This window comes from Gigantopelta aegis, chromosome 4 (genome assembly GCF_016097555.1).
Source record: "Gigantopelta aegis isolate Gae_Host chromosome 4, Gae_host_genome, whole genome shotgun sequence".
NCBI lineage: Eukaryota > Metazoa > Mollusca > Gastropoda > Neomphalida > Peltospiridae > Gigantopelta > Gigantopelta aegis.
Genome location: NC_054702.1, coordinates 68,773,926 through 68,798,231, shown reverse-complemented (window position 1 = coordinate 68,798,231; position 24,306 = coordinate 68,773,926). Strand labels below are relative to the sequence as shown.

Sequence of the window (24,306 nt, the reverse complement as noted above, 5' to 3'; positions counted from 1 at the left end):
ATATCTGTATCTGTATAAACAAGGTGTTTGTTGTCATCGTAATCTTTGTAAAACCTCAGGTATAAAAAACACTAAATAAAAAATATTGCTACAAACATCAGCACACGACCGCAAACGCATGAGATTAGCAAGTCTGCACTACTGTAGTAAACAAGACAATGTATTTAGAATGTAATTTTAGTTACCAAAAAAAAAAAAAGAGGCTCTGTTAGAAACATCTTACAATGGCGGCAAAACTCAGGGTAGTCTCTTTAAATAATAAAATTCAATTTATATCATGTAATTTCTTTATTTTGTAAGAAGCGTTTCTTGGGTCCGTCAAGAAGGTTTGATCCCACGATCAGACGAGTGCTCTACACACTGAAATAAAGCCGGACCCTGATCTGAATAAAAGCAAAAACGTAACATAGATAAAAATTAAAAAAAGAAAACCGTTGATTTTTGGCATTGACGTAACACCTTTATCTCGGTTTTTTTTTTAAAGTCTTAGCTAATTAGGATTCTCTTTTTTTTTCTTTTTTTTTTTAAATCAGAATTGAAAACAAAATATAAAAAGTACAAGAAAAGAAAGAAAAGAAAATGAAGCCAACTCAGACTGACTTCAATGCACATTTTATGACTATATTATTTTTAACCCAAGTTGTTTCCTCTGAAAAACACATTAGTTAGCTAGCAGCAATTTCATTTCACTCGAAAATCTAGAAAGTGTCTTAGGTGGGCCTCTAGTGCAAGATAACATTTACCAAGCCGCAGACTGGATAAACTGAGTCGATACAGTGTGATGAAGTGATCTTTCTCTTCTCCATTATACCCTGACACTACGTGTTACCTGGGCTGTCGCGTCAGGTGTGATAACGCACGTGTCACTTTGATGTTGTCGCCTGCGGAAAGTCGGCGCAAACAAGTTTATGAAATTATATCGTACACGGAATTAACTTCATTGGCAAAGTAAAATGACAATACGGAAGATTGTAATTAAAAAAGGATTAAATTACCGCCATTCTGCAACTCCAGTGCAAAAATTATTTTCACAAAGTCATTTCGCATGTTAGTATGATATCAGTATAATTGATGCCTCGTGGTTTCAGTACAGTCGCCTTCTGTGCCTTAGGAATGATCTAGAAAACCTTACAAGGGAATGCTGGGATTGGGCGTGGGTGAGTCACTTTTGTTTTGAATGCCTACCACGAACGTAATCAAATTATGTAGTCTGCAAGCACCTACAAACTGCACTGGAATGTAACACCACCACCACCCCCACGCATGAAAACAAATCTACCTACAGAAGTATCCCTTTCCTTTCTCCCAAAATACCCCGCATACAAACGTGTTAAACTGGAATTGCATGCGTATTAAATCTAGGCACATTTAAAAAATCTCATTCTATAAACACAAGTATGCATTAAAAATCTCACAAAATTCAGAAAACCAAGATATGAAGAAATTTGAAGGGTGGTCGAAAAGTTACTAGCCTTACTAGGAAGGGCATGACTTCTTCATCAAGCTTATTGAGTACCCATCGTATTCCCCAGATCTACTACCATATATTTAGTAACATTGAAAAAAAGAGAGGAATTAGCTGGTAGTTATTTCGCAACTTATAATAGTATTTCTGCTATTGATGAATTTTTACGACCTACAGGGGAAATCCTCCTTCGTTGGAAGGATTTAGGCACTGAAAGGTAACAGGTAGGCATGCCCATAGCGCAAGTCCATCCTAGTTAGGTCGATCGCCCATCGTAACGTCATCATGGTAAACTCTCAGATAACTCTAAACAAAAGTTGCTATTTTGATGATGATTTCTTTTCGATTTTGACTGTCTGTCCTGGGAGAAAGAAGGCTGAACCTCTATAAGGCCCTTTCCCACAGGCGATATAGCATATACAGAGGCGGATCTGGGGGGGGGGGGGGGAGGGGCAGAGGCTCGCCCCCTAAAACATTTTGCGACAGTTATAATTTTATTATATATTAATTTTCATTTTTTTTACGATCCCCTCCAAACCTCCCCCAAAGTTCCATTGGCATTCCACCTCATGTCATTGGGGCCCCCCTACATGGATTTTCTGGATCCGCCACTGACATATGGTATTAGTCTGTCCCATGATGTTTGGAATTGTAACGACATTAATGCCTATTCCATATGTGGCTATATTGGAATCATGACGATATTAATGCCTATCCCATCTGCGACTATCGTGGTTTAAGGTTTTGTTCACAGACTTCTCTGTTTATCCACATGATTTCAAAAAATTCTCACTGTGAGTTCGTATCAGCAGAACAGCGACGTTCACGTTGTTGTTGTTGCTGTCGTTGTTTAAGAAGTCCTCGAAATGGCTGCTACTGTAGGAAAGCTTCAGAAATTCATCCCCATACCATGCCTCCCCCAACCCCCAATTACACCTATTTTCCCCAACCACCTTTTATATTTATCTGTTGCCCCATAACACAACCACCCCCACCCCATATTCCCAATATAAAATACTGGCTACGCTAATGGTTCTAAAGCATTTTCCACACGTTTTTTTAATTCCATGTATGCGAAGAACATATATATATATATATATGAACATTACATTGCACAAAATGTTCCCTTTAATTTGTCTGAAATACCTATTTTGAAAAAAAAAAAAAAGAATATTTGTCATATATATTAAATTATTATTATATGTCATCTTAGTTAATTTTGAGCAATGTCACCTTATATCAGAACGTGCATGTCAATAATGTATCAATGACTGCATTACTCTGCTGCTGCTGCTGCTACTACTACTGCTACTACTACTACTGCTGCTGCTGCTGCTGCTGCTACTACTACTGCTACTACTGCTACTACTACTGCTACTACTACTACTGCTGCTGCTACTACTACTACTACTACTACTACTGCTACTACTACTACTACTGCTACTACTACTGCTACTACTACTACTGCTACTACTACTACTGCTACTGCTGCTATTACTACTACTGCCACTGCTGCTACTACTACTACTACTACTGCTGCTACTACTACTACTGCTACTGCTGCTATTACTACTACTACTGCTTCTGCTACTCTACTACTGCTACTGCTACTACTACTACTACTACTGCTACTGTTGCTACTACTAATGCTACTGTTACTGCTGCTACTACTACTATTACTGCTACTGCTGCTACTACTACTGCTGCTGCTACTGCTACTACTACTGCTGTTACTACTACTGCTACTACTACTGCTACTACTGCTACTGCTGCTACTACTACTGCTACTGCTGCTACTACTACTGCTACTGCTGCTACTACTACTTCTGTTTCTGCTACTATTACTGCTGCTATTACTACTACTACTACTGCTGCTGCTACTACTACTGCTACTACTACTGATACTGCTGCTGCTACTACTACTACTACTACTGCTGCTGCTACTAGTACTGCTACTGTTACTGCTGCTACTACTACTATTACTGCTACTGCTGCTACTACTACTGCTGCTGCTACTGCTACTGCTGCTACTACTACTGCTACTGCTGCTGCTACTACTACTACTACTGCTTCTGCTACTACTGCTACTACTACTGATACTGCTGCTACTACTACTACTACTGCTACTGCTGCTACTACTACTACTGCTACTATTGCTACTACTACTACTGCTACTGCTGCTACTACTACTACTGCTACTGCTGCTACTACTACTGCTACTGCTGCTACTACTACTACTACTACTACTGCTTCTGCTACTACTACTGCTACTACTACTACTACTGCTACTGCTACTGCTACTGCTAGAAACTAAAATTATATGAAAGTAATTCCATGTTTGAGAAGTTAAATTTAACTCGTTAACTCGTCTCATGTGTTTATTTTCACCCATAACTTGCAATTTGATATTTTCTTCTGGCAATTTGGCTGTTTGCAAATTTGGTTTGTGAATTAGATTTTTGTCAGTCACGTGACCACTAATTATACAACTGAACGAGCTTCCTAACTAAACCAAACTGTATTCGCAGTACACCACTTGTATACACGTGGATTCACTTGTATACACGTGAATTGCAGAACTTCTGTGGAAATACTGGAGAATACAGTATTGTTTAGACAATCGGGGAGAAACCTCTGGGTTCGTACAGCGAAAACCGTGTATGTCAGGAGGTACGATATACACACGTGCGTGTTGTGCTCCATCTGGAAGAGGAGGAAAGAGATGTGTGCTTAAAGAGACAGACCCTAGTTTTAACCCGTGAAAATTAACACTAAGTTTAGTTAATCTACAAACCTGTAACACATTTGGATAAAGTTACAATTGAGAGAAACATGAGTCTGTGACTTTGAAATGGTAAAATACCCTGTAAAATAGACTTTAACTCGACTCCATAACTGTTACTTTTCAGACGCACGTGCGTTTTTAAAAATACGAGAAATGCATTTTGTGATATTTAAATCACCAGGATGACCAGAAACACTTCGAATGTACGGAAATTAATAATCTAAACAATAAAATCTAAGTAAAGTATGATTTCAGTTACCAAAAATGGTTATAATAGACAAAAATATGCGTTAGTGTTTAAAAACTAGGGTATGTCCCTTTAACAACTCACCAGCACATTGTTAAAAGTGCGAATTATTAAACTGGTTCAGAGTCCAATTATGAATTTCAGAAAACATCGTAAACCTAAGTTTGTATGTAAACGTACATCTAAGACTAAGCCACAATTATTATTAGTATTAACAGTACAAATGATACAGTATGAAGTATACATATTCCATTTTCTTTTGTCCTTACAATGCTCCATCTTCCACAATGATATAAGTTTTTGCGTGAAATAGATGCCAAACACGTGTAAACGTATGACAGCTAAGGAAAAAAACCGGTAAACTTAAACGGTTTTGCAATCGCAAACTTAAACTTAAGATGTTTATGAAATCATAAACTTACGATGTTCGTGAAATCGCTGCTATCACATGCTGCCGTTTTTGTTCCGCAGGCAGTTTTTCCCACACACATATCACAGCCTTTAATATATCGGCCAAAAAGCAGAAAGTGCAAATACTGGAAAGACAGGGAATGTAGGGTAAGCGATATGTGGGTAGGGGATATAACATGATGTTTTACTCTATGGCAGTTCGTGTTTTAGGTGTATATAGCAGTTGCTATATTTATTCCAACGAGCTCTGTCCTGTGCCAGTTTAGATTTATTAAACTAGTCTGGGAGTGGCAGTCCTCTTTGAGCGACGTAGGCAGGATGCAATCTCCAGTAAAGGATCTCCTCTGGAGTGGCTGTCCTCCTATAGACGAGGCACTATATTGAGATTTATGGAATCACTAATTTGTCAAATTGCCATTTGACTCTGTATTAAATTGTGCAGAGATATATAACAGTCTTGATCGTGGATAACGATTTTGTCGTTTAGATTTTACTGTTTACTATTAATGTTGTATAGTTATATTCTGAACCAGATGTCAATGTAACCATGTTAAGAGGCGGGACGTAGCCCAGTGGTAAAGCGTTCGCTTGATGCGCGGTCGGTCAATGGGCACATTGGGCTATTTCTCGTGCAGTGCACCACGACTGATATATTAAAGGCCGTGGTATGTGTTATCCTGTCTGTGGGATGGTGCATATAAAAGACCCCTTGCTGCTAATAGAAAAGAGTAGCCCATGAAGTGGCGAAAGCGGGTTTCCTCTCTCTGTATCTGTGTGGTCCTTAACCATATGTCCGACGCCATGTAACCGTAATTAAAATGTGTTGAGTGTGTCGTTAAATAAAACATTTCCTTCCTTCCTTCCAGGCATGTTAGACATTATATAGCCGCAGTTTAAACTGTTCCGAGGTGTCGTTAAACACATATTTCTTTCTTTCTACAAAAGTGTGTCTCGAGTATTATAATGTGTTACCGTCCTCGGTGGCGTCGTGGTTAGGCTATCGGTCTACAGGCTGGTAGGTACTGGGTTCGGATCCCAGTCGAGGCATGGGATTTTTAATCCAGATACCGACCCCAAACCCTGAGTGAGTTCTCCACTTGCACCGACCAGTGATCCATAAAGGCCATGGTTTGTGCTATCCTGCCTGTGGGAAGCGCAAATAAAAGACCCCTTGCTGCCTGTCGTAAAAGAGTAGCCTATGTGGCGACAGCGGGTTTCCTCTAAAAGACCCAGTGTCAGAATGACCATGTTTGACGTCCAGTAGCCGATAATAAGATAAAAAAATCAATGTGCTCTAGTGGCGTCGTTAAATAAAAACAATTTTTTTTTTATAATGTGTTATGCTAGTATCAGTCTACTAACTGTCACGACAAAGTTGACCAACTTTCCGTTCTCACGACTTCTACAACTGGCCATTTGCTAATCTGAGCACTCTTACAACTCGATTCTATGTACAACTCTTACGAGAGATTAGTTGTTAATCTGAGCTCACTAGTTAGGTCGTAAGCCGGGAGTTGGGGGAAATCATAAGGCAAACCGTTGAGTTGGCCAACTCCGTCGTGACGGTTGATAGTCTGAACCTAGCATTACATGCAGCCAGCCAGCTACTTACACGCCACCGAGGTGTCGTTAAACAAACATTCCATTCGTCTCCTATTATAACAGTGGTGCACCAGTTAACACTTTACGGGTTACTACCCAGATGCATGTACGCTGGGATCGAGTTGCAGGCGTGGTGAGCCTGTGTTTGCTGTAACCGGCGATATCGGGTTCGGAATATCGACAAGCAACCTAAAGCAGGATCGATTCAAAGGCGCCGACCGAAAGAACACTGATATAGAGTGAAACTGTATATTATAAAGTTAATGTGACCTGTTTTTTTTAACAGAAATCCCTTGTTCCAAACGAGATGGGAGTCTCGGTGAATACGCCACTCAAATATACTGGACAGCAAAATAAACGCGATTATTTTGATTAAATTTTTTTTCCATGATACAATTAATTCGGTAATTAGACAGTTGAAATGGGCCTAGAATGTTCACTAGTCATTAATCATTTTAATACAAAAAAAATAAATAAAGGTATTTCAAATGAATAATTTAAAATGAATTAAAGAAAACTTAATTAATATTTGTTTATTTTTTCCCTGTTCAGTATAATAATATATGCTTGTATAGAAGATGGCGAAGAAGAACGTCAAAAGGCAATGCATATAAAATTACAAATTATACTTTTAAATCCCTACTTGAAAAGTGATCTAGTGCGAAACAGACATACAAACAACACTGATAAGTCTAACATTTCCGCGACATATTAAACTAATTTAATATCTGCAACATTCTGTCCACAATAAACTTTAAATAAAAGGCTTTTTCGACTAAATCTTCCAATTAAAAAATCCAGTTTCATGTGCGAGAAGTCAGAACTCTATGAACCTGAAATCGGATTAAATCAATCTCTCATAGGGACGTAGTGATCAGGTAGAAAATTATAATCCCAAATTATCCCACGAAAGCTATTAAACTGCATAACAAGTTATTAGAGATCAAGTAACATTAAACAAATAATCATAATGAAAAAAACATATATATATATATATATGAAACGGTATGGATGGTCGGTCATTCGGTGTATTTAATACTATTTATAAATATTTTTTTTATTTTAACTTTATTTTAATGACTTGTAAACACATAATGGAAACATCCTGTTTATGGGATATGAAAGCAAAGTTAGTGTAGTTTAATTTGAGGAAAGTTAGTAACCAATTAGAGAAATTAAATGGAAACGATATCAGAAACAACGCATGTTTAATGTTAATGTTGAACACAGACGTATACAGCACTGCAAAACTCTGTATGTATGGATACACGCCGTATTATTTTACTAAATTTGCTTCTCTATATTTAATATGTATATACTGTTCCTTTTAAGCTCATCAGAATAAATTATTTCTGTAAGTATTATTAAATCACACACTCCTAATATGTGTTTATATTTAAGCATTGGAACACATCATCATTAGGGGTAGATTTATTGGAGGGTCAATCCCTCTATAGCGCCACCGGCACACATTCGCGACATTCCATTTCATTTCAACTTATTTTCGTGCTTATATTCAATTAAGGTTTAAGCACGCTGTCCTGGGCACACACCTCAGCTGTCTTAGATGTCTGTCTAGGACAGTGGGTTAGTTGTTAGTGAGAGAAGCAGGTGTAGTGGTGTTACACCTACCCACTGAGTCGTTAAAACTCGCTCTGGGTGGGAGCCGGTACCGGGCTGCGAACCCAATACCTACTAGCCTTATGTCCGATGGCTTAACCACGACACCACCGAGGCCGGTTTCGCGGCAAACTTCAGAGTACCAAAAAGCTATCATAACTCGTATAGCTGAGTTCTAATATTTTAGTCAGGTCATGGCCCGGGCCCCACTGAATCCGCCCTTGGTCCTGTCATACTTTATTCTCGTGACAAGTCATTCTTCAATACCCTCTTCACCGTCTACCCCTTCACTGTCTACGTGCAAATTCCACTTTTTCCCATACCAACGCTCTGAAGGCGTGTTATAGCATTATGAGGTCGTGCGGGAAAACGTCTGCGGTGTGTAAGAGTTTGTCAATGTGTTTTATTAACAATTCATGCAACCTATACTTAACTTAAGATCACATTGCACACTCTAGCCTGGTATCGGATACTCAGCTGTGGGATCAAGTGGCTGTGTTCGGTTCAGGTTTCACTGTTTCAGTTTACTCCTTGAGTAAATGCGGAGTGTCCGGATCTTCCTGTCATGATCTCATCAGGTAGGGTGATCGGGTGAAGCACTTCAGTCCGAATACATATATTCAGTTTAAAAAGTCTGAAGTTTTAAATATTAAATGCAGGATCAGTATTTATGCCTGTTTATTGTGTGTGTGTGTGTGTGTGTGTGTGTGCGTGAGTGTGCGTTTGAATGTATATACTTTTGGATGTATGTGTGTGCGTGTGAGTGTGGATGTCTGAATGTGTGTGTGTGTGTGTGTTTGTGTGTGTGTGTATGAGTGTGTGTGTGTGGACGTCTGAATGTGTGTGCGTTTATATGTGTGTTCGTGTGCGTGTGTGTGTATGTGTGGACGTCTAAATGTGCGTGTGTGTGTATACATTATGTTTTTTATATATGTGTGAATATACGTCCTACGTGTGTGTGTGTGTGGGGGGGGGGGGAGAGAGAGAGAGAGAGAGAGAGAGAGAGAGAGAGAGAGAGAGAGAGAGAGAGCGAGAGAGAGAGACAGACAGACAGACAGACAGAGAGACATAAAGAGAGGAGACAGACCGAATCGAGCCTCTGCACTGACCCATCAGATTATTACCACACATTAAGCAGCTATATCACAGATATGTTATATAATATATACTGTCTGTGGACACGTACTGCACGATCCACCACCCCACCCCCACCCACCCCAAATCCTTTAAATTGGAATTAATAATCACTGTATTAGACCACCTTAACAGCCGATGATTAAACAATGTGCTGAGGTGTGGTTATTATAGAAACATTTCTTATAATTTCTAGTTCTTTGCCATGCCAATTACACGTGTGGTGCAGCAGTACCAATTATCAGTAGATCGATGCGAACTGGAGCGGCTAATACGATATTCCGTTATATTCAGGCTTAAATATCATGTTCGTGTGTAACCGAACGCCTCATCATCCGTACATCTGCTGTAGCTATGTCGGGATACACATGCTCTGTTTTATACATATATCTACTACGTGAATAAAGATTCCCACCAGCACGAACACACAGATACGTGACAAAACCGGGACGAACAACAGGAGCCGAGTGAAATAAAGAAAGACGGGATGGGAGAGGAGAATTAAAAAAAAAACTTGAAATACTTGAAAAACATGTATGTACTTTACTAGTACAGTGTTTGGTTAGAGGAGCGTATTCATCTGGTGGTATATGTGTGTGGGGGTGGGGGGTGGGGGTGGTAGTGGTTGTTGTTTTTGTTCAGTTTTTCCTTGTTTATTTTGTTTGTTTTCGTTTTGTTTTTCTAAACATTTCTATTACCAGAAGATGAGTATTTTTTATATTGTTATGATATTCCTGTAAATGATACTGCTTTAGAATAAGTTAGCTTTTGCTGATGATGATGATGTTGTTGTTGTTGGTTATTATTTAAAGAAGGTATTAAAAATATACCAGAAATGATGTATTTGTATCAAGACGCCTGTAAATGTCTGGTATACAAATCAGTATTTGCATTATTCAGAAATATACATCAAAAACGGAAAGAAAAGATGAGGAAAGACACATGAAAGAAGAAGAAAAAAGAAGACCAGAAAAGCCAATGAAAGCAAATACATAACTATGTTATAGGCTTAACCTTCCATAGCACAGTTATGATTTATAAAACCTATTTGCTACTAGAACATTATTCAGCGTGATTGTAACAGTCTGTTTTGATTCAACCTAAATACCATAAATAAATCCAGAATTACATAATCGTAAGAACAACTCCGTTCAGCTAAGTTTACATGGAAGCAAAGACACCGAAAAGCAGCACAGTTAATTTTAATGATTTGTCTCATCAAAACACCACAGGCAAGCAAACACACACACACACACACACACGACACACACACACGTCAGTCACACACACACACACACACACGTCAGTCACACGCACACACACACGTCAGCCACACACACACACATACACACACACACGCCAGTCACACACACACATACACACACGTCAGTCACACACATACGTCAGTCACACACACACACACACACACATGCACACACTACACACACACGTCAGTTACACACACGCACGTCAATCACACACGCACACACACACACACGTCAGTCACACACAGAGCGAGACACACACACACACAGAGCGAGACACACACACACACACGTCAGTCACACACACACACACACACAGATATACACAGAGCGAGACACACACACAGAGCTAGACACATACACAAGTCAGTCACACACACACACGTCACACACACACACGTCAGTCACACACATATACACACACACACACACACACACAGAGCGAGACACACACACACATACACAGAGAGAGAGGGGAGAGGGAGAGAGATATACAGACTGAGTCTGACAGAACGACAGTCAAACAGACAGACAATCAAACAGACACACGCCCACACAGAGACAGACACACACACGCATGCATGCGCACGTACCATTGCATAAAAACATGCACACGTTCTTAGTTGCAAAGAGGGAAACTTTTGAAGATTAATTCGCAGCATTCAATGTAGTATACATTAATTGCAAGTCTTCCAAACAGTTACCATATCATGTGAGCTCCATTCTCTACCACCTGAGCTAAATACAATGACGAATAGACGCACCACTATAAAAAGAAACATTTATTAACTTAGGTTGGCCTAAGATAACCCTGTATCATTTAATAGACGGCACCGACAACTTTATTTCCGATGCGTCCAACAACGTTGTTCCGCAATCCACTGCTGCAGAACTGCAGTGAAAGACTGGTCCCCAACAGTGTAGATATGCTTTACAGAAACAAAACTCACACAAGTATAAACCTACACACCAACTCGCGAAAAGTGAGGATGAATTATATTTAGAAAATGGCCTATATAAAACAGAGATTGGCATGCCGTATCCATAGAACCAAAGGCCAAACGGAACATACCAATTACGCCGTGATATACGTCCTGCTAAACTATCCAGGTAACTTTTAGTTAATAAGACAGTTAGCGAAAGATTCCGACCATTCCATAAACACTTTAACTAATTAGCAAACAGTATATGTAGGGGGGATATGTTTTCTGTTGAACACTAGTAAACACAAAACACACGATACAAATTTTGTAAAAAAAAAACCCCAAACCCAGCAGACGATCAAAGAAGAACTCTTTAACAGAGTTAAAAAGAAAGAGAGAAAAAAAATCATCAACCTTACCTTAAATTCATCATCAGGCTCCTGCTTAATTTTGGGAACTCGCAAAGATTCCGAGTCCGAAGTGTTGGTATCAGGGCTGTTGTTGTTGTTGTTGTTGTTGTTGTTGTTATTTTCTTTTTCACTCTCCATGGTGAAGAAGAAGAAGTCAGGGGGAAAACACAAAATCCCAAATGGAAGCTGGTGAACGAGAGCTACTGCTGTTGCTCCGACTGTCTAGTCGATTTGGTAGGGCTTCGGTATACGATACTGGTTCAACTCGCAGCGTATTGACTTGTAAGCCGAGCCGTCTGCAACCCGATCTTCCATATTGATACTAATAACATGCGGAGCATGTGTCGGCAATTCTGGCGCTTTGTGGTAGCGAATTACACTTCCAGAGTGGCGTAATCCGACCCTTCTGCAGAACACACCCCGCTATCTGTCGAGCAGCCGACACGGGGCCATTGTCACCGCTCAGATCCCTTCACCCTGTCCCAGTCGGCGGAGACGCGCGCGCGCGGGCACGACTGTTACCGCAGGAACTCTTCTGGGCTTTTTTTTTTCTTCTTCTTCTTCTTCTTCTTTTTTTTTTTTTTGAAAGGTTATTCATTGCGTGATGGAAGTACACTGAACGACAAGGTCATGAAGACCCCTCTGTAATTAAAGATTTAACGTCACCAATAGCAGGACCGTGCTTAGACTATATCCATAAAATGGGGGTGGGGGTGGGGGCAGGTGCAGGTCGAGGCAAGGTCAGGTCTTAGCAATTAATTTTGTCTGTGTACAAAGTCACCCATCTACATTATATTACTGTTACCCCAAATAATAATAAGAATCATTAAGTAATAATAATCCCAGATCATCTTCTTTTCTTTTTTTTTTTTTTTTTTTTGGGGGGGGGGGGGGTAACAAAAAAAGGAATGATGGCACATTAAAGGGACATTCCTGAGTTTGCTGCATTGTAAGATGTTTCCGACTAATAAAATATTTCTAAGATTAAACTTACATATTAAATATATTTTCTTGTTTAGGATATCAGTATCTGTATATTCAATGTGTTTCTGGGTCGTGTTAATATTTGTAAGAAGCCCAAACTGGATTTTGTCTTCAAATAATTTCGTACGCACGAAAAAATATATTTTTGGAAATAAAATAAAATTTAACCTACTACAAATATTAGAACGATCAGAAACACGTAATTACAATCGTTAAAAAGTCTCTGTTAATGCAGCAAACTCATGAGTGTCCCTTTAATAGATTGAGAGGATCTTCTGACGATAAACAAAAAATTACATTTTAATCAAGAAGGGCAGCTTTTTGTATTTGTCTCATAACTTTCCCTTGACCCCCACCCACGCCAGTCCGATCCATCTGCCATCAAACTGATACGACGGCAGAACTAACACGAACTACCACGCCCCACCCCCACCCCCACCATCTGGTGGGTACGGCCCTGTAGATCTATACCAATAGAACTTTGGTGGTGGTAAAACATTTAACGCTACATCAATACGTTATATGTCCACGTATTTAATACAATTATAATAATTATATTGCGATAACAATTTCATGTGATCACAAATACTGTTTTCTTCTCCGGCGCTAGCGGTCCACGAAAGCGGTGTATATGTAGTAGTCATCCAATTTCTAAAAGATTAAACACGATGTTAAAAGTTAAAAGACAGGAAAAATAACTCATCCTGTTTAAAAATTACAACTGATTGACACCCAACGGCTGATATGGCTTCGTTCGTGACGGATGTTAGACGACCAATAGCTGTGGAATTGTTAAAATGCACTACTGGGATGTCGCTAAATAGGGGTCTCCCCACTATTTGTTTTACAGTCGAGCATAAACGCATTAGACTAATTAGTAATTAGACCAGAATTTTTTTTTTTACTTTCTGGCTTAGAAGGAATAGACCATGTTACATCATTTTACTATTAAATTTTATTTTTAAAAATTAACATTACAAGTTTACGGTCCACCACCTAAAGTTTGAAATTTACCACTCTTTACTTCGAGGTTTGCGAAAAGGGAAGCAACTCTTATTAAACCTCTGTAACACGACAACTCACTTCATGGCATGGCGTTAGAAGGAAATGTTTTATTTAACGACGCACTCAACACATTTTATTTACGGTTTTATGGCGTCAGACATATGGTTAAGGATCACGCAGATATTGAGAGAGGAAACCCGCTGTCGCCACTTCATGGTTTACTCTTTTCGATTAGCAGCAAGGGATCTTTTATATTGACCATCCCATAGACAGGATAGTACATACCACGGCCTTTGTTACACCAGTTGTGGAGCACTGGCTGGAACGAGAAATAGCCAAATAGGTCCACCGACGGGGATCGATCCTAGACCGACCGCGCATCAAGCGGACGCTTTACCACTGGGCTACGTCCTGCCTATGACATTAGAAGGAAGGAAGTATTGTATTTAACGACGCAATCAACACATTTTATTTACAGTTATGTGGCGTCAGACATATGGTTAAGGATCACGCAGATATTGAGAGAGGAAACCCGCTGTCGCCATTTCATGGGCTACTGTTTTTGATTAGCAGCAAGGTATCTTTTATATGCACCACCCCACAGACAGGGTAGTGCATACCACGGCCTTTGATATACCAGTCGTGGTGCACTGGCTGGAACGAGAAATAGTCCAATGAGCCCACCGACGGGGATCGATCCCAGACCGACCGCGCATCGAGCGGGCGCTTTATCACTGGGCTACGTCCCGCCCCTGGCATGACATTAAGTCATAGATGCAGAGATCAACTGTTTTTCCACCATAATTATGCGAGTTGCCTTTATTTCATTTCAACTTATTTTCGTGCTTATGTCCAATTTTATCTCATGGCTTTCAAATGGGGTGGGGGTGTGTACGTGCCCCACGCCCACGCCCCACCCCCCTTCCTTCGGGCCTGTATGTGTTGTAGTAACCACATTTATCATTTATTAAAACAAGGACGATTAAAACAATGTGATAGACTTTTGTTAAACAAATTTCTTTCCTTTTATTCGGTGCTTAATGCTATCAAGTAAATATATCTACCAATGCATTACTCCATAATATGTTGTGATGGATTTTATTGACATTGCTAATCTGAATCTATTTATTAGTAGTAAATGCAAGGCATTTCAGTTATAAACCTCAATTAATCTTTGCGACAGAAATCAATATTGAAGCACACATAAAACGGGAAACCATATATAAATTGAATGTCAGTGTGTTGGCGTCTTCATGGTATTAAACTTTAATACACTGTATAATGCTATTTGTAATAGTCAAAACAGACACACGGACTGACGAACGGACATATAGGTAAATAGTGTGTTAATTAGTCCAATCTGATAATACATAATGAACAAGAAAAGAAACTTGAATTTAATTTATATATTTGTTTTGTGATAAAAGTAAGTCGGTAAATATACTGTCAAAATGGGCCTAAAAATTTAATATTCACAAGATATTAAAGGGACAGTCCTGAGTTTGCTGCAATTTTTAAGATGTTATCGACTAACAGAGACTTTTTAACGACTGTAATTACATATCAAATATATTTGTCTGCATAAAATATTAAACGTGTTTCTGATCGTTCTAGTATTTGTACTAGGTTAAATTAAAAAAAATTCCTAACTGGATTTTTTTTTTTGTACGTACGAAATTATTTGAAGACAAATTCCTGTTTGGGCTTCTTACAAATATTAAGACCAGAAACACATTGAATATACAGACACTGATATTCTAAACAAGAAAATATATTTAATGCGTATTTTTAGACGTTAAAAGATTTTATTAGTCAGAAACATCTTACAATGCAGGAAACTCAGGACAGTCCCTTTAAAGCCGCACACCCTAGTTCCATCCAGCGAAAATAAATTATAATTTGGTTAATCTCCAAACCTGTAACACACTTAGATCACGTTTTTATCAAATGGAGTGAAAAAGCAGGTTTTATATCAATAAATACCATGGGAATCCCCATGTCCCAATTGCTTGAAATAATTTTGAAAGTTAGTATTCTGATGTCACCGGTAGATGTCGCTCGAAGCACAACAATGCCTACGTCACGACAAATTTCACAGACTTGGGGTGCGTTCCTTTCACCTCTCCTGGACATGTTCCAACTGTTCTGTCCTGGTTGTATCCCTCTCCAGATATCGTAAGACTTAGCAAAATTATTGGTTTTAAGGGTTTGTAACGTTTTGTACTGAGACACTTACTTGTCTGAATTTTATTGTTACTGAAAATGTTCACGAACTGTGAAGAAATATCTCACAAATGAACAACAAGCAAACGACAACAAATCGGATGTTGATTGCGCGAACCGTGCACGAGAAAACAAACCGAACCAAAATGATAACGGTCACGTGGTATACCAACGTCTGTGACGTTTACACAGGAAGATTCCCTCTAAAAATAGATTTTTTCTCGAGTGTGCGCGGCATTTTAAGAAATATAAAAAATGCATTTCGTGGTTTTACAAACATCAGGATTACCAGGATTACCAAAAAGCACTTCAGGTGAATGGAAATGTGTATTCTAAATAATAAAATGTAAGTAAAGTGCAATTTTATTTGTGAAAAAATGGGTTTAATAGCGAAAAACAACGCCGTAATGGTTAACAACTAGCCGTAACTAGGGCGTGTCCCTTTAATAATTTTAATAGACACAAAAACTATTGCGCTTAAAACAGAATATTTTTAATAAATTAAAGAAAACTAAATAACTATTTGCTTGTTTGGTTTGTTGTTCATTATATGTGCAGCATCATTAAAATATTGAAACTCGTATTAAAGCGAAAATGTTGACAAATTCGAATAGGTGGACATTTCCAAGTTTGTAGGAAATGAGCTGGAAGTAACATCGAGTTTTGTCTTCTGCCAGTCTGGCCCATCTGCATTTTGATCCTACCCTTGCGCAATATTGCTTATGTTCTTATTTAGTTTTAAAACGGATATTGGAAAACATAGGTGTGGGTGGAAGCGAGACATCCCAAATATCGCTAGATCCCTCCTCACACACACCCCACACACACACCCCACCAAAAAAGAAGAAAAAAAAAAAAAGTAATAATAAAAAAAACATTTTTAAAAAAAACATATATTTATATATATATATATATATATATATATATATATATATATATATATATATATAATCAGGTCTAGAGTAATAGTACAGCTAGTAATAACACCGCTATTTACACTCTTCTGCTGACGCTTCCTACTCCCTTCACATCAAACCCACCGTATCCCAACATTTAAGTCCACCTACGTCATTGAGCTTGGTATTTGTGTCACGACAGTATTAATACGATACAGACAGAGACTGCAGGAGCTGCATTGAAACTGCTGCACAGCAGATCAAAGACCAATAACGGAAAGTAGACATTTATGAGGTCACAGTATTCCCGGAAAACAATAGGGTTAAACCAATACTTTGACAGACTCAAATCTCTCGCCAGTCACCAGTATAAAACACAGACGGCCATCATCAAATACGGGTGAAAGCGATCCAGTTTGACCTACAATCGACTGGCGTCCCCCGCCAAGATCCGCGGCACCACCGTTCAAGACCAGTTAGATTTAGCAGGAGTCGAATTCCAGCACCCCATCACGAACGACGCTGACCTTTTCATTAGAGCTAGTGCGCATTAGCGACAGACTAGAATTAAATTCGCCCATACAAAGGGAACCGTGGGCGACACCATTGTTGTCTATGGAAACAAATGGGATTATTCAGTCGTCAAATATCAAGCTTTCAAATATTATAGAAACATGTGTCTTTTAATTTAATATATATTGACGGTTCCATGTAAGCCGGCCGATAAAAAAAATACCGTATTTATTTAGTTTTGAAATGCTCTTAGCAATTAATATGTACTGGATATAGCGACTCCTTACTTGTACGTGTTCGTGTATTGATATATACGTATATATATATATATATATATATATATATATATATATATATATATATATATATATATATATATATATATATATATATATATATATATATATATATATATATATATATATATATATATATATATATATATATATATATATATATATATATATATATATATACATATATATATATATATACATATATATATATATACATACATATATATATATATATACATACATGTATATATATATATACATACATGTATATATATATATACATACATGTATATATATATATACATACATGTATATATATATATATGGTATCATAATTGAACGGCCATTCATGTCGTATTTTCTATTTGTTTATGTAATAGATTTGCACTTTTTAAATACATACAACATGTGAAATATATGGAACAGCACTAATCATATATATATATATATATATATATATATATATATATATATATATATATATATATATATAATTGTCTATATAATTAATCCACCAGTAGGAATAAAAGGTAAACGGGTCGCTATTGCAGGGCACAATATTTCACGCGAACGCAGACGTATTATTCTAACAAATGTTTTAGACTGATTTTATACACTTGATGCGCAGCACAGGAATAGACGTTAACAAATGCGATATATTGCAACAGTGACAACTTGCGACCAGTCTAACTTAAAATGCCATGTATAGAGTCGAGCCAAATGGTTTGAAGAAATATGCACGGATTGTTGGTTGCGGTTATATAATTTTCTACTGTTTCATTTTTAAAGGAATATATTTAGTAATAAAATTTGTTGATGATAATTTTACAAATGTTCAAAACAGTTTAAATGTATACAGTAATCCAGAAGTGTAAGAAAATTTGAAAAATACTCACATCGCAAAATGAACTTTTTAAAAACAAAACATTTGGAACATCACTGTATTATATAACCGCTATGATATTCCAGGAAAGTGAAAATAGAATGGCAACATCGAAACGAAAGAAAGATTCTTGAAGTATTCACAAAACGACATTTAACAAAAATAGTTTTTGTGTTTTGTTTCATCTTTATATTATAAAAGTTTTATTTTATTTAGAAGTATTATAGTAAAATCCTGCACATGTTTTGTATTGGGAATGAGACTAAACAAAATGCGTCAAGTTATTATTGCGTCGATGTGTTCGCCGCATTTTTCGCATTAATTACTTGCTCGCATTAATTTCATGATTTACAGTATATATATATATATATATATATATATATATATATATATATATATATATATATATATATATATATATATATATATATATAAAATATCTTACAAACACCAAATGAGTGAAGGCGAGTTTCTTACCTTTATAAACAACGAGTTGTAAGATAAATTGTAGGCAATAGACATGGATGTACTTTTCTAATTTTTACATATTCTAAAAAAAAAATCAGGTTTAAAATCAATTTAAACGTCTTTTTCAACTGAAACTTATTTACGACGCTTACAGTAACTGTTGACTTCTGCGTCGCATAGCAATAAGTTTCTGGTTAACTTGTACGTCACGGACAATCAATATTGAGCTTGCTTATTTCACTGGATGGTATGGCTGTGGCGACCGGGTGACCTAGGCGCAGCCAGTCGTATTTTTTTTATATCGATAACAGTAAATAACGTATGGTATTCTCACCAAGACATGATTCCTCACTTAGTTCGCTCTCGTGAGATCATTGGCACACTAGTATTCTAGGACTGAATTATCGCATAAACATACACATTTCACATTTTATTGTGGAAATACCATGTCAAGAACACGTTTATACGCAACTTGTAAAAGTAATATTTGACAAGTATTAAGCGATTTCTATAGAGCGCAGACATTCTTGACGTGAACAATCCTGTGTGCATTGCAAACGGTAACCACCATATTAATATTATTGCAACATGGCAATCACCATATTAATATTACTGCACATGGCAACCATCATATACATATTATTGCAACATGCGTGGTGAACATTGGGAATGGAAACCACCATATTATTGCAACGTATGGTGTACATTGGGAACGGAAACCACCATATTATTGCAACGTATGGTGAACATTGGGAATGGAAACCACCATATTATTGCAACGTATGGTGTACATTGGGAACGGAAACCACCATGTTATTGCAACTTATGGTGAACATTGGGAATGGAAACCACCATATTATTGCAACATGCATGGTGTACACTTGGGATAGCAAAAAACTCTTTATTATAACATGTGTCGTATATACTGGGAATGGCAACCAACATATTGTTGCAACATGCGTGGTGTACACTTGTAATGGCAACCACAGTATTATTGCAACATCGTACATTGGGAATGGCAACCACGACACATACATGTAGTTGTAGTTAGTACTTACCTTTGTTTGACACCAAATAGCCGATGTGTAGTTTTTACCTGAGGTGTCATTAAACATTTAATCGTTCATTCATCATTTCATTCATTGTAGTTAGTAAACAGGACAGACATTGGATACTTTAAAGGTAGTGAAGTAGAAATGTTCTTACGTATTTTCTCGTATTACATGTAGCATTATGCATTACTCAGACGTGGAAAGTTATCGCGTCAGATTTGGCCGTGTAATCATGAAATTACTATGACACTGTGGATGTTGCTTTTCTTCTCTTTGTATAATCACGCAACATTCAGCCGTAGAGTGATTGGCAGACGTTACATTTTGACGTGCGATATTCATCCACCATCCAGAGAGTTAATTTTAAAACGTTGTATAATCATGCAATATTCAACCATAAAGATCATTGTTGGACGTCAGGTTTTGATGAGTAAACAGGTATCATTCAACCGTAAAGATAAACGCAGGACCCTAGATTTTAATGTTTGATGTATAATCCCCCAAGGAAAATCAGTACATTATAAAATTAAAGTAAATTACATATAAATTTATATAACCTTAAAGGTGTTGGAGTATAATAATAATGATGATGTGCTGTATGTTGTATGTTGTATTTCGTATACTGTTTTGTATTGCACCTTTGTTATTGACTATTTGTTGAGCTTCTGTAAACAAGGTTTCACCGCCTCGTCACAACAAATATATAGTTTTATGTTCTTTATTTGCCGTGGAAGAACAGCTTGGGCATAATAAAGTTTTATGGAGGGGGCGGGATGTAACCCCGTGGTAAAGCTTTCGCCTGAGGCGCGGTCGGTTTAGAATCAACCTCTGTCGGTGGTGGGCCCATTGGGCTATTTCTCGTTTTAGTCAATGCACCCCGACTGTTATATCAAAGACCGTGGTATGTGGTATCCTGTTTGTGAGGGTAGTGCATAAAAAAGATCGCTTGCTACTAATGGAAAAATGTAGCCGGTTCCTAAATGTTTGACATTCAATAGCCGATGATTATTAAAAAATCAATGTGTTCTAGTGGTGTTGTTAAACAAAACAAACTTTTAACTGTTTAACTTTCTGTTCTTGAGTTGGCTGTGAGATGTGCTTTCCTGCCTGTGGGAAAATGCATAAAAAAATCCCTTGCTGCATTAAGAAAAATGCAGCAGGTTTCCTCTGATGATTACGAATCAGAATTACCAAATGTTTGACACCCAATAGCCGATGATTGATTAATCAATGTGCTCCAGTGGTGTCGTTAAACAAAACAAACTTTAACTTTTTTGATGTAGCTAGTCCGATACATCTGCAGTCAGTTGAGTATGATGACGGTAGGTGTCTCGGACTATGATGTAGCGTGTACCTCCTAAAGTACGGATCCATTGTTTCACCACATGAACCTGATGAGTTTTAATAAAACCATTTCCCTGAGTCTGAAAACTGACAATTGTCATAGGACACAAAGGCTGGTAAAACTGATCTCTCGCGAGTCTCCCATTACATTTAAGACAAATGAACTTTAATAGTTCACTCGAGAGAGAACACAGTGCATCATTCACCGGTATCGGGTTCCATCTCTGGTTAGGTCAGTGCAGCATCAGGGCAAGGCGATAACTGCTGCCAAGGGGTGCATTCCAATACTTCTAAAGATGAAACTTCCTGCTGCAGGTAACATTATACCAAACGGCATATCTCGGGGTCAAAGTTCGAAGTTCACCGATCTTTAAGTAGAGCATATGTGTGTACATTGTGTGTGTGCATGTGTGTGTGACACACACACCTAGATATAGATATAGATATATATATATATAAAGTGTCAAATAATTGAACGGCAAATGGATCGATCCCCATCGGTGGGCACACAATAACATTATTATATGTTCTGCCTATTAATTTGTTCCTGTGGTGGGCAGGACGTAGCCCAGTGGTAAGGCGCTCGCTCGATATGCGGTCGGTGTGGGATCGATCCCCATCGGTGGGCCCATTGGGCTATATCTCGTTCCAGCCAGTGCACTACGACTGGTATATAAAAGGCTGTGGTATGTGATATCATGTTTTTGGAATGATGCATATAAAAGATCCCTTGCTACTAACGGGAAAATGTAGCGGGTTTCCTCTCTTAAACGACATTTGAAAATTAGTCAATGTTTGACATCCAATAACCGATGATTAATAAATCAATTTTACTCTATTCTAAGTGGTGTCATTAAACCAATCAAAACTTTTAAACGGCAAATGTTTTCGCTTTGTAATTAAAGCTCTAACATCCTTCCAAGCTTGCCATTGATGAGGAATGACATTATTTATTGTCATAAGGTATTGTTTTATCCGGCCCGTACGTTCATGTAGTTTTGAGTTGAAGTAGTAACGGTATACCAGGTATGCTGTGCCTGAAACGTGCGAGGTACCACTAACATTACCTGGACGATTTTTTTTATGCCGAACTAAGGCATCCAATAACGCTTCCTGTTACATCGGAAATTACCAAAGTGGGTACCCATAATGGCATTTTAGAAAACTAATTTTAAGGATAAGATATCCTTGCATTTGTATTTTAATGTTGATTGAACGATTGCTTGTTGTAGCTTTAGACATATTATGTTAGCGATAGAACTGTCGTCTGTGAAATTTAAATTGGCACTTATATGAAATACGATAATATAAGCAGCAAACGACCACTAATCTCAAAGTAAATATTGGAGTATTTAATGGTTATGACAATGTCATTAGCATACAATACCCATAGAAAGAAAGAAAAATTCTGACGAAGAATCAAAGCAACATTTATTAAACAGGATCACACAAAAAAACACACAAACAAAAACATTGACAACGGTTGCTTTTGAAATCTTGTACTAGTAATTATATAGCTCAGCAAGTCAATGATTAAAATTTTGAAACTATCCTGTTTCGTCATCATCGATTATATTTCAACGCAAATTTATCGATGCTTGAGCGAGCTTGAGGTGAACGCAGAAACAACTAGTTTTGCAATACCTTTAATATAATAATACACTGTATGTAGTGCGTAAATAATTATGCAACAGGAGTACTCGATATTTGGTGATTAGTATTCCAAATGCAACACCAACCCCGGCACATGGCCTGCAGATGATATCGCAGAGGTGACTTCGTGTCAGGTAATATATATAAAACAAACTCATGGATTTCCATCGACACACAAATGTCCATCTTATATTACACCGACTTTAATTAGTTTGGGGTCGCACGCGGGTATGAACAGTGTCGTGGAATTTGTGAATCATATGCACTGCTGTGTTGAATAACGCATGAAGATATTACGTTACGCCACATCATTTCCCGCGAGGATCTCCTTACAACAGAATACCAGTCTACACGTCGACTACACACCGAAAACTCGTGTCCCGACATGCAACGTGAAACCCAAACCTCCTGTGTAGATGTTTGCACGAAAAGTTTTGTGTCGGGTTACAACCGTTTTCGTAAATCCTTCCCAGAAAACAAATATTGTGAGCTTTTCAGACTGAAAGACCATCCGACATAACGATAGCACTGAACAAAGTTTGAAGCGGCACAAAGGCTTTCGGGGTTGTCACCGCATGACATAGCGGGTGTCACATTACACTCAATAAAGTTAAAACTGAACTGAATCAAAGGTTTTTAAACACTTTGAGGTCACACAGTACAAAATAATGCGGCGACAGTTGTGTGACTCATAGCGGGAGATCAGTTGTACAGTGCGATGAATAACAAGGTACACCAGTCTGAGTTGTCGTAAATGTAGCTACACGTAGACACAAGATATACATATGTTAATGTATTATAAGTATAGTTTCACTGAGAAAGGTTTCCTTTCTTTCACTAAAATGGAAATAATACATACATATTAGAAGTATTGTTCTTGTTCTATTTCGGCCACTCTTTAGCTGCTGCTGATTCTAAATTTAAAAGAAAGAAATGTTTTAGTTAACGACGCACTCAACACATTTTATTTACGGTTATATGGCGTCAGACATATGGTTAAGGACCACACAGATTTTGAGAGGAAACCCGCCGTCGCCACTACATGGGCTACCCTTTCCGATTAGCAGCAAGGGATCTTTTATTTTCGCTTCCCACAGGCAGGATAGCACAAACCATGGCCTTTGTTG

At 37.8% G+C, this 24,306-nt stretch overlaps 1 protein-coding gene across 2 annotated transcripts in view; it reads right to left on the bottom strand.

Annotated features, from left to right (window-relative positions):
• LOC121370991 (sine oculis-binding protein homolog) overlaps positions 1 to 12,741 on the bottom strand; it is a 48,831-nt gene extending 36,090 nt beyond the window's left edge. For both annotated transcript variants that reach the window (XM_041496569.1, XM_041496570.1), the window contains exon 1: positions 11,872 to 12,741. In XM_041496569.1, the coding sequence (XP_041352503.1) occupies positions 11,872 to 12,000 (129 nt within the window). In that variant the 5' untranslated portion in view covers positions 12,001 to 12,741. The remainder of the gene's footprint in view (positions 1 to 11,871) is intronic.
• Between the last annotated feature and the right edge of the window lie 11,565 nt (positions 12,742 to 24,306).